Source organism: Pomacea canaliculata, linkage group LG2 (genome assembly GCF_003073045.1).
Source record: "Pomacea canaliculata isolate SZHN2017 linkage group LG2, ASM307304v1, whole genome shotgun sequence".
Lineage (NCBI taxonomy): Eukaryota > Metazoa > Mollusca > Gastropoda > Architaenioglossa > Ampullariidae > Pomacea > Pomacea canaliculata.
In genome coordinates this window covers 26,845,726-26,858,139 of record NC_037591.1, presented here as the reverse complement: position 1 = coordinate 26,858,139, position 12,414 = coordinate 26,845,726, and the positions used below count along the sequence as shown (strand labels likewise).

The window sequence follows — 12,414 nt, the reverse complement described above, 5'->3', positions numbered from 1 at the left end:
CACCGTCTATACAATACATCACCCGCACGCACTGCAGGGTGACAGTTTATAAGTCCGTTGAAGATGTCCACAGACGGCAGCCCGCCCTCTGGCCTTGCTTGCCGCTCTAAAGACGTACCCCCACCCCTCTGTCTTCTCGTCCAGATGCGATGACGTGGGCCGGCCACTGGCCACGAAAGCTTCTGCTCGAAGATTCCTGCTCTAGGTGTTCAGTCGAAAGCCTTTCCGCACACTGATGCAGCAGAGTCGCGAGTTCACTCGCCGACGAGATGATGATGATGGTGCAGGGTGGACGCTCGACACGATGACGGACAGCAACGCGAACAAAGGATGTGAAGACACGGTGACACGAACGAAGAGCGAAAAACAACAACAGGTGGAAGAGTGAAGAAGAACAAAAAATAAGCCTGTAGATAAAACAATTCTTACAATCAACAGGCGTGTCCCGAAACTGCTCAATTTCTAAAACAATATTTTCACACCGACACATATATCTGACCATCGGACTAGTCATAAGATTCGTCAAAAATCTAATGTTGATCTTACACAAATCCATACAACGTGAAACGAGTACGCGCTACAAGCGTCGCGACCCGGCGATCACGAACGTTAACCTAACAAAGTACAAATCTTGCAATTAAACATCGGACTATGGCTTTGAACATAAAAGGATTCTCTCACTTGCACTTCCACCGCCACCCAAGGGCCCCTTACAGACTAGAATGGTGCGGAACCCGACAGAATGGATCCCTACTCACCCAAAAAGGCTTGTGGCAGATCGGTCGATACAAAATGAAAAACTCTCACTGTCATGGCCACGGTCCAGCACCGTCTGTTACTTGATGACGACTACCCATGACGTCAAAAAAGGAAAAAGTAAAATGACGCATCAAGAAGCTGTGCGCGCGCGCGCAAGACGTAAGACAAAGAGGGGACAAAAGCGTGAAGAAAACACCTAACGATGGGCCAGCTCAGTATGGGAGGCATACAAGGATGACAGCACAATCGCTGACACGCGACAATTAAGATAATTCATTTATACTAATTTTTTTTTACTGATGTCGAGACACCTTGGTAAATCATTCGATAAGTGTAAAGACAAAGTTACAAATCAGTTTCTTGTTTCCGTGATAACTGGGTACGTGGATGAAATTGAGAATAATGCTACGGTCATAGTTCATCTATAAATTTAGATCCATCAAAGAACTATTTTAAGCCGATATACAATTTCACAACAAAAGTATGCACATTGTCAGTGAATAATACGAATACGAATACGAATAGTTTATTTGTTAGGCCTTTGGGCCCATTCAAAAGGATTGTCATGCAACATGTCACAATACATACAGAGTGTTATTAGCGTAGAATAGCATCTATTTTCTTTGCCGCTAAATATAAAAACTTGGCAAGATTGGACAGTATTGTTTCATTACTTGTTGACATAAGCATCTGCAGTTTGGAATTATTTGGTCTAGTGTAGTACATTGTCGGAATGAAATTTTTTCTCAGATCTTTGAGGCATGGACAACATAGTATCAAATGAAACTCCTCCTCTTCATCAATTTGACACATATGGCATATTTTACTTACATTATTGACAGAATATCTTAAAGTATGTGTCATTATATCTGAAATACCAAATCGAATTCTCACTAATGCATTTCTGATGAAACTATTAACATCTAAACTCAAATACATCTGTCTGTGAGTCACAGATTTAATAGACTTATAGAAACTATACCTTTCACTGCTATTGATTATATAATCCCATTCTTGCCAGTGACAATCAATCAATCTTTGTTTAAAACATTTTATAAAATTACTTACTTATTCCACTCCTTGATTTAACCAAACATGTCCAAAACAATATCTAAAAAGAAGTAACCTTATCTCAGATACCCAGTTTTGCTTTCCATTATTGTCTAATCGTTCTAACATTTTGTAAGCTCTCCATGGGAGTCTTTGTTGCTCCATCCTTGTTAATTTTATCCAATATCTGACACAGCTTATGTATATGCTAACGAAAAGTGGATATCTGCCAAAATCACCGTATATCATCATGTTAGGAGTGCGTGTACCCACACCCAGAAATCTTTTCATAGCATATGTGTGAAATTTTTCAATTTCTATACAGACATTTCCATGAAGGCCCCAAACTTCGGCTGCATAACATAAGACTGGTTTAACTTGCATGTCAAATAGTCTGGTAAAAACATTAACAGAATGGTTTCCTATTTTGTATAATGTATTAATGATGAAGAATACTGCTTTCTTGGCCTTAGCAGTTAGGTCTTCAGACGCACGGGAAAAACTTAATCTTGTGGAGAAGTAAAGGCCTAAATACTTATATGTATTTACCACATTTATTTGCATACCTCCCTAGAGCCACCTTTCACTCGCTGCTAAAAATCCCCCTTTTCTAAAAACAACAATATTACTCTTATTTAGATTAACATTTAGGCCCAGTCGTACTGATGCGTTATATAAAGTATTTAGCTGGTGTTGTAGTCCTACTATAGTTTCGGACATCAATACAATATCATCTGCAAATAAAAGAATGAATATTTCCATAAATTCATGTGTAAAGGTTGCCCCATGTTTTCCATTATTCATAATTTCTAAAGCTAGCTCATTAATAAAAAGCGAGAAAAGTATAGGGCTGCACACATCTCCTTGCTTAACTCCCTTTGTGCACTCAATGTAATTCGTGAAATCGCCTCCACATCTCAATCGGGCTTTAACCGATTTGTACATATTTTGGATACATGTGTGTAGTTTGGTAAAGATTGGCCAAAGTAATTTTCGAGAGACAGAGTCGAATGCTTTTTCAAAGTGAATAATAGCAAACTTGTGAGATGATGATGATGATGATGATGATGATGATGATGATGATGATGATGATGATGATGATGATGATGATGATGATGATGATGATGATGATGATGATGATAAGTACCCAGTACGTTGTCACCTAGACAAGCTGGAATATGGGGTTGGTGAGTTATGTTCTGAGCGCTAATTAGTAATATGAAGAACATGTGTGGTAAAAATTGTATAATAATGAACATTATGAAAGCTTAAGTTAACATTAGAAAAGAATATAATTTACTGTTTTTATTTACAATGACAATCACCACCTTTACTAACCGAGTGAAGAACTATAATGTTTTTATTGACTACAGTGGAGGTGACGAGCACCTTCTATATGTTTATTCCTGTGTACTCACTAACTTACCTGAGCAAAGAGTTAAGATTTATATTAACAATATTTGTGAAAAACGGGTTACATTCCTACTTTTACAACAGACTCTTCATTGTCCTTTATCAAGCGTGGATGTTTCGAAAAAATTCTGAAAGAGAATGTTGTAAGAGAATGTTACTCTTTTTAACTGTCATCGTTAATAACAGTTTATATTCATGCGATGCTTATGCAGCATGTGGTTGTCTTACAGGATCTGTGTCGGTGTCTGGAAGCAGCAGACCTCGTCAGTGTCATTGGTCTTTGTCTCTGCTCTGAGCGGTTGTATCTGTACGGTGCACGGCAGGATGTTGTTACAAGACTTTCGGAATGGTGGTTGCGATGTGTGGTTAGGTTTGGATCTGAGACCGAAATGACTTTTGAGGAATACGAGACGCTGGTGGCCAGGTAATTTTTAAAAGTGTGAATCGCAGCGGATAATTAATTAACAGATGGGTTTTAGAAGTTGAAATTTACAGGTTAGGTTTATGTCGCCTACATCTACTGATATCTGAAAAAGGCAAACCGTTAAGTTTAATCTTTCAGCGATAGTTATGTTGTGTTGTGTCGTGTAGCATGGCTAAACTAGGTCATTGTTCGTCGTTTTACGAGAATGGAACTGACCACTTTCTGCGAATTAGGAAGCTCTCGTTTAGTGTCTTCTCCATTGTGCTAGAATATGCGCCTTTTGTCCTTTGCTGATCCTCAAAGTCAGAAAATCAAATTTTCCCCAGTCATATGATGTCCCACAGGTATCGTTCTTATTAGAAAACATCAGTGCTAGTTAATTATCACGTAGCTTTCAATTTTGTTATGTCCGTTTTCATATTATTTCTATTATATTAAATGTTTTAGGTTTTGCGGTCCCGCGGTAACGGTGACCATTCCATGCATATCACCTCCTCGCCTGTGCCTTAAAATCTTGAATCAACCTTCGCCCTCCACGACACAGTGTTTTTATGCTGTTATTACATTGTTACCGGAGCAAGTTCACCTGCTGACCATGACATCTCCAAGGGTCATGTTGGCTGGAGGGCCTGGTACAGGTAAAACCGTCGTGTTGCAGCTAAAGGCCACAGAATGGCTGAGGTGTGGAAGCGATGTCTTCTTGGTCTGCACCTCGGACAGCTGTGCAGCGTGCTACAGGATGTACTACCTGCTGCAGCAGACTATAGAGACACAACTGGCGCCCTCTGGGACATCTGGACAGCTTCACCTTCTGGAGTATAGGTTTAGAACAGATAGTGATGTCGAGAATGCTGTGGATGACCTATCGCAAGCGGCGACTGGAGGAGTGCTGCACGTCATCGCCGATGAAATGGACTCTTCAGTCAGGTAATGAGTGCAATGTAGAAGTCAGAGTTGTCGCATCACTACTATGGAATGTCCAGAAGTGAAAGTAGTAAAAGCAGCCATCGTTGGCATTTATGAGAAGGCCAAAGATAATTGTTCAGTTCTTTCAGACTTTATTTTATGAAGCATTTTTAAACTTCATTTATTATAATTTTAAATCAACATCACAATAATTAGACTCAAAAATTAGAAAATACACACATCGACATACAAAAATTCATACGCGGATTTAGTAAGTATAAGTCTTTATTTATCTCTCTTTAAATATTTTGCCAGGTCCAACCTCCAAACGTTCCATGACAAGTTGCTGACACGAGTTCCACATCTTCATTTCTGGGCGGCAAGCTATTATCCCGAGTCTGTACAGTCGAGCTGGCAGGTTCAATCTTTAACCAGACCCATCCGCTTTCCGGAGACTGTGAAGATGGAACTTGAACGTATACGGACTGTCGCAGGCCATGATTCAAGGACGTACAGCCTTCGTGGGGAATATAAGAGTCCATGTGGCCCATCAGTCCAGCAATTCCCCCTACCAAGACACACTGGCAGTCACAGGAGCACGCGACGTATCAACCGTTGTGTTACGTGCGGTGAGCACGTGGCAAAGATCCTAATGCACGTTCTTGCTGGTGTTCCAGGTCAGGGTACGTTTCGTTATTTCCAGTCTTCATTTTATCAAGATTAAAAAAAGACTAATTTCAACTTGTTTTTTGAAGTAGTTTTCTTCCTCCGCAGTCCATACGCCACTTGCATGCTAAAGCATTCTGTAAGCTTTTGCAGTTTCATACGCTTGTCAAAAAGTGTATGTCTGAATATAAAAAAAATGTGATAAATATTATATACTATATATATATATCACATTTAATAATATTTAATTTAAAAAGAAGTGCGTTAAACTGTCAAATGGTTTTATTGCCTTAATTGAGTGGTGCGAGTCAATATCATTGCTAACACTACTGATTGTTTTAATATCAGGGGTATTTAAAACAGGAAACTGAATATTTGCAGGAAATATTACCACATCCACTGCTATTGCTTCCACCAGAAGCGACACAACATCTGTGCGCCTGCAGTACAGAGACGTGCTAGTACTGCCCAGTATTCATGTCAGGTACTTCATGGACCTGGAGACAGGACTGAGAAAGGCGGGTATCCCTGTCCGGTACATGAGCAGGGATAACCTCGAGGACATCGTCACGGCGCGTGAAGACGAGGTAGTAGTTGCAGATGATGAAGATGTTCGTGGTCTTGAAAGAAAAGTAGTTGTCGTCATCGTTGATGAGCTTGAAGATGCAGGACGTCTTGCCATATCCCGGTGCACGTCGCAGCTGGTGTATATCAACTTCAGAGGTTCTCTTTTTTTTTTGAGTGGTGAAACGTTTTGAAAAGAAAAAGGTTTAAAGGGATGGAAATATGTATAACACTAAACTGAGATAGAGCTATGTCAGGATTGTAGAGAAATTTCTATTTAAGCAATAGCAAATAAACGGTTATGTGCCCCAAACCAAGATATTTGTTTATTTTGACAACGATAACACTAAAACTGCGAACAACATACCAGCGCAAAATATATTAGAAATATTTAAGTATTTGGTATTTTGGTATTAAGTACCAACAGGTGTCAAACTCCGAAAAATGGAGATTAGAGATGAAAATATTGTTAATTAGCCTTTGCTGTAAATAATCTATTATCATCGGGGTTTTTTCTTAGGTATTGTATATCTATATAGATCCCCTTCTTTTCTGAAAAAAGGAGGACGATAAAATTCTAGTTATTCTTAATACCTTTACGACGAAGAAGACAACAATGAAATACAATGTTGACCGGAATTAACTCATCACATGAACGGGCATAAAATGTATTCTACTTCTTGCAAACAAAGAAAAAAAATGTTTCTTAGGATAAAATACTCAATAATAAAGTAAAGGCAATAACACAATTAGAACAAATCTCGACACTAATTAACAAAATGTTGCAGAATTGCTACCTTAAGGTTACAAAAGGATACGAAGAGTTTGTATCGCATGATTTGGTCAGAACTAATTGTTTTGATTAGGCCTACATTCTGTTGTCACAAAAGTCAAGATTAATCAGGCTGAAAAAAATCTGATAACTGCCGAGCTGATAAGTCACATACAAGCTGTGTATGAACTCTACAGGAAAATCTCCCATAACAACCGAAAGTGTCTCTCATTTTCTTGTCATTCGATGTTGGGTTTAAAAAAAGCAACAATGCTACCACTTAGCAGTGGAGTTGTATTCCATGCTCCTGTTGAAAGCTGGGAACGTGATGGAGCTCGATCGTGTATAATTGTGCCACGTTCTCTCCGGAACACTCTCCTTATTGAGATTTTCCTAGTTCAAAAGGTTCCTCACCCAGTTTCATCAGAATGATTCGCCGTTTGTGACTTTTGCCAAGTTGCAACTCGATCGGAGTTTAGGAAAGTCCAGCCAATGTAGGCATTCAAGGCGCCGATATCCACCATGTTGTAGAAGATTACTATAGACCATCTACTTCTTTTTTTTCGTGGTGTAGCAGGAAATCAGTCCATTGTGTCGAAGCCACCTTTATCTTGTAGTCTAAAATCAGCTGAGGCTTTTTCTCTACCGTGGTGTTGGCAACATCACGAGAAGTGCTAAAAGTATCTACTACCTTCCCTTTCCTTGGACAATAAAAACACAACATCCATAATAATGAAAAGCAGAGTGTAGTATTTCTTTGCTTTCCTTTTGTTTCTGTGTTTCTGTAAGAGCACGTGGAATTTCTTTTCAGGTTTTACGAATGGTCCCCGCCAAGGTAAGCTTCTTAGCAAGAAGTTTCTCTCCCTACCCAAGGCTGGTGAAGACGTTGTCACTCGTTACGCTCCTTCCACCATTTTCCAACCCAGAGATCATGTCCAACACAGCTCTTTAACCCTGGTTCGAGACAGAGATAAGAAAAACTATTAGATCAGGCACTCACAAGGAAGACGAGGAGAAAAATTTGGATGACGCGATGTTTATTTCTTGGAATTCATTCGTGTGTGGCATGTATACCTGGGGTCTATGCGGACCCCACAGGTGATTAACGATAGACGATAAATAATTTACGCTACGATTTTTGCTGGTATTTGAAAATCCATTTCATCCACGATTAGACCACCACTAAATTTTAAAAGTCAAGTCAAGCAATTTAAACATGTTGAAATAAACGGTTCTCGTTTTATAAATAGAGAAAATTCAGTTACAGGGTTAAAATGTAAGTGGTCTGTCATGCATGCTGCACGAGATGGTTATGCTGTTTATGCACAGATAAAAGTTTGGAGCCGACAGCGCTCTCAATTTTTTCCGGGGCAACACATATTTGCTTAATTGTCCTTCCTTTTCACTCCTTAAAAAATATATATCTGTTTCCGAAGTTCTCTTAATTTATCATAATGTACAACTGAGGTCTGAGACGACTCTCAAGCTAATATTGTGAGGTTATACAAACTTTCACTACTTACACATTTTCTAGATGCCAGTTGTCGAGTGGTAAAGAAGCTAGAGAAAAGCTAGACGGTTGATTTTTATTCCTCCCCAAAACTTGTGTCATTCTTATACTTGATATGATAGCCTTTATCAGTCTCTTAGTTGCGTGAGTTTATTTTTAAAAATCTATAAATTTTAATATTGTTAATGAAACATCTAATAAAAGTAGCCGATATAATGATTTATTTTTATCACTTTTCGGGATACTGATGCTGACAGCAAGGAGAAAATATTTTTCGTTTATGCTTTCAGATTCACAACATCCGCTGAGCGTTCCCACACGAGAAACTCAACGTGACAGATTACATGAAGACATTCCTGACCCTGGTATAGTATCCATGTTATGCCTTGAAGTCAGTTTCGGTGCTATAAATGCAGTAGATTTCAATACACTTTTATTTATACATTTGGAGTTGATAAGTAAAAATCTGACGTAATACTTTGTTACAAAGTGGGGAGAATGGATGAACTGGACTCTTTTCAAGGGGTAATTTGCTGGCAATATCTTACCCTACTTCCATCTTCCACGTACCCAATTAGTCGCTTCGTATCTCTGCACACTTCCACCTCAAGCTAGATCTGTCAATTATATGGAGAGGTACAAATCAACCATACAAGAACTATTATATGCATGAAGTTTAAAGTGAGGTGAACACACTTCCAACATGTACACACAATGTCAGACCCTATCCCCCACCATGGGGGCTATCAAGAAAAACCATCATACTGTCAGGGACGCGGTTTTAGATCACACTTTCACTCTACACGCACGCGACCCCTTGCGTGTTCTTTCACTCACAAATCACATAGATTTGTCGTGGGCAACATAACTTTATATCAATCAACATTAACTAAATATATACAAAGTCCGTAGGTCTTCCACACAGCGACCTGTAATTTCAAACTGTCGTATGTTTTGAATAAATCGTTAGTCTTAGTTACTCACACCCAAAATGAAATCTTCCTTGAATTGCACATACACAAGTTCCCCAAAGCGGACAATCCATACACTCTGTCCGCTACTCGTCCTTTCTCCCAACCGTCTCTGTATCCACACGTACAGTCAGACAGCTCCTCAGTTTTCCGTCCGTCCTCTCTCTCTCTCCAAAAATCTTCTCAGTCCGCTTCTCATCACCTCTCCGGCGGTTACGTTGGGATTCCACACTCCCAATGAGTCCCTTCGTAGTTCCTTGACTCGGCAAGCAACTAATTTACTTATTGCCGGTCCCTGTATCCACACGTACAGTCAGACCACTTTCACGCCTGTCCTTTCTATATCTCGTCTCCCGTCGTCTGCTTCTTCCAAAAATTTTCACTCTCCCCACAATCTAAAACTACGTCATAAAATGACGTCGGGTTCTGACGCAAAACCACGACGCAGCAAAAACACTCATATGATGACTGGTAAGGGCGATAATCTCTGACAAACAAAAGACAGGGGCAACAATCCCCTGTTCCTAACACATACATAGGAGTAGGTATAATTTGTCGCAAAAGTAAATTTAGAGATCTTGGAAGAAAAGTTAGTGTAATATGCTTTCCCAAAAGTAAATACGTGAAAACTCTGCCAACGCGTGTGTACTGCGGAAAACAAACCAATGAGTTCATACAGGTGAAAGCCAAATCGTAGTTCAAGACTCAAAGACTTTCATTCTTTGAGAAGTAAGTAAGCTCTCTCTCTCTCTGACATAATGCGGCGAAACGTCCGGTCGGCAAAACGTCCGCACACGGCTTAATTAACATATTTGACTTGACCAATTTGTTCTGCCCTTGATCCAGGCTGGTTTATAACGAAAAACAATAACACCGATAAAACAGCATTATGACATGTTTAAAAGATTATTATGATGATTTATTCGTAAAGATCAGACTTGGCAATACTACTATATTATGGATCGTGTGCGGACGTTTCGCCGACGGACGTTTCACCGACGGACGTTTCGGAGCCGGACGTTTTGCCGACCGGCGTTTCGCCGCCGGACGTTTCGCCGCATTATGTCAGAGAGAGAGAGAGAGAGAGCTTACTTACTTCTCAAAGAATGAAAGTAACTACTAGATTACACAATAATTCTTTATTTCAAACAAATTTTACACACAGACTTCACAGACAGTTCACTTTGATTGTCACAGATTATGCGCAACAGCTTTGAGAAAAAACATTGATACAATGGCGAGAGAAATGTGTGAGTTAACGGTTCACATGAGGAGAGATAGTGAGAGAGACTTCACTGATACATTGATACAAAGGCGAGAGAAATGTGTGAGCTAAGGGGCGTCACACACTTGACTTCGGCTAAATGTCCCGCGTGAAATGCCGAAATGAAGTGCCCCGCGCCGAAACGTCCGGCGGCGAAACGTCCGGTCGGCAAAACGTCCGGCTCCGAAACGTCCGGCGGTGCAATATATTTCAGCACTTCTTTATAATTTCCCTGTGATAATAACTATCTAGAACTCATCCTTCTGGTCCGTGTCATTTTTAATCCATAACGTAAACAATTCCAGCAACTTGTCTCGCTAGGATAATAATCTGCAAAACCCGATGGAGCAGATGAGAGAAATAATTATATCCAAAGGTTTTTAAGTAGATTTATGTGCTTTAAAATGAGGGTTGTTTGTAAATAACAGATTTATTCTGATTTCCTACCTTATCAATCTTTCAGACACTTTTGTCGAGAGTACGTCCACAGCAGGCAGCTTTTTTCAACGTATTCGAAATTGTAAGTAGTCTGCAGTGCACTGTTTCGCTAGCTAAGGATGCGAAGAAAATGAAATCTTCAGTTACCTAGCACAGTGAAACAAGCAAACTCATCTCTCTGAAAAAAGATTTTTAGCAAGTTGTAGATTTTTTGAAAGATATGTCAACAGGCCTGACGAGAGGGGGGGACAGGGGGGTCTGGTGTACCCGGGCCCGCGGCTGTCAAGGGGGCCCGGCCTTGGTCAGTGGATTTTTTTTTCTTCTCCTTTTCTTTTTCTTTTAAAGAAAGGTCTAAGGACAGAACACCCTAGCATTACACATGCAGAAGTTGAGTTTGAGTGTAGATATTGAGATTCGAATTGTAAACATACATTATATACTGGGAAAATAATTTACGATTACAAGTACAAGGGGCCCGGAGAGGTCGTCTGTCCCGGGGGCGAATTTGCTTTTCCCGAAGAATTGTTGTATAGCGACCTCATCCGAGCCTTCGGATTGGCCGCTAGCTCACGTGACTTACTCTCTAACCCAATACAGCTTTGCACATACACATATCGCACTGTTTTGGGTTGTCTGTTCATAAAAGAGTCTGACGAGCGACTGCTACGCTTCAATAAAGGTGAAATTGCACATTCACTGGGGTGTAGCTGTGTATGAAACACGCAGGCTAATAAATTTTACGGAAGATGCCAATATTCATCGGTTTGTTAGATTGTCGTAGTTAGCGATAAACATCGTCGATGATTTTATTTTTAAATCATTTACGTTGTAGGGTACTATAACTGTAACCATCTACCAAAACAAAGAAAAATGACGGCAAAAGATCCTCTTATCTCAAGTGAGACTTGTGAACCCCAATATTTGAGACTGTCTGCTTTCTCCCTTGACTCCGCTTTCTGTTGCTGGGTCATCAACTTTGAATTTTCTGTGTTGATTTCCATACCATACACTGATGATTCTTTTTCAACACACTTAACATGAGCAATCAGTTCTTGTTCTTCATCTGTTAACCCATGTACTTCAGAGTTTATGATAACTGTGTGTGCTGTTAAATAACATTCCATCCCGCATAGGAAATATTAAAATAACAATATGTACTTCAACGTGCATGTTAAGATCGGTTTCTCTCCACCCCCACCTCCCCCCCAGAAGAAGTCTGGCAGGTTCTCAAGTTCTAGTATGGTCAATAATCACCTGTTTGGATGAACAATGCAACAGTTAATGGCTGCCAAAAGCTATTTTGTTTTTGAATCTTTTCAAAAGAAACAGCTTTTTTGTAGTCTATATTGTTCAAGCATTTCTACTATATTCTTGCAGAACTTGCAGCATCATGATAAACTTCTTAAACAGAGACTCACAAACGCAATAAACAACTGATGTCCAAGTTTTATTTTTTTGTTTTGCGGTGACCACTGGTTCTGTCTACACAGAACAAGTGGTACTCCTCTATGTAAGTTATAAAAATAATTTCTTAGCAATAAAAAGTGAAATATTTTTAAACTGAGAATTTTAAAGCCCACACTAACCTGAGCTCATAATAGCAAATTCGCAAAAGACAACAGTCTAGCTAAAAGCACACAGAAATGGCTTTTCTGCATTCCAAATTGGCTTCTTGAC

The 12,414-nt window shown here is 39.7% G+C and overlaps 1 protein-coding gene and 1 long non-coding RNA gene across 6 annotated transcripts in view; one reads left to right on the top strand and one right to left on the bottom strand.

Moving 5' to 3' along the window:
• The window catches only part of LOC112557458, a 164,655-nt gene that overhangs the window by 19,984 nt on the left and 132,257 nt on the right, over window positions 1-12,414 (top strand). For all 5 annotated transcript variants that reach the window (XM_025227325.1, XM_025227328.1, XM_025227326.1 and 2 more), the window contains 6 exons: window positions 3,453-3,646; window positions 4,094-4,573; window positions 4,868-5,235; window positions 5,600-5,941; window positions 8,355-8,429; window positions 10,763-10,819. In XM_025227325.1, coding sequence (XP_025083110.1) covers window positions 3,453-3,646; window positions 4,094-4,573; window positions 4,868-5,235; window positions 5,600-5,941; window positions 8,355-8,429; window positions 10,763-10,819 — 1,516 coding nt within the window. The remainder of the gene's footprint in view (window positions 1-3,452; window positions 3,647-4,093; window positions 4,574-4,867; window positions 5,236-5,599; window positions 5,942-8,354; window positions 8,430-10,762; window positions 10,820-12,414) is intronic.
• Window positions 5,948-10,026, bottom strand: LOC112557473. The gene is made up of 3 exons (XR_003097956.1): window positions 9,049-10,026; window positions 8,635-8,681; window positions 5,948-7,508 (listed from the first exon to the last, which is right to left on the bottom strand). It is a non-coding gene; the product is annotated as an uncharacterized LOC112557473 (long non-coding RNA).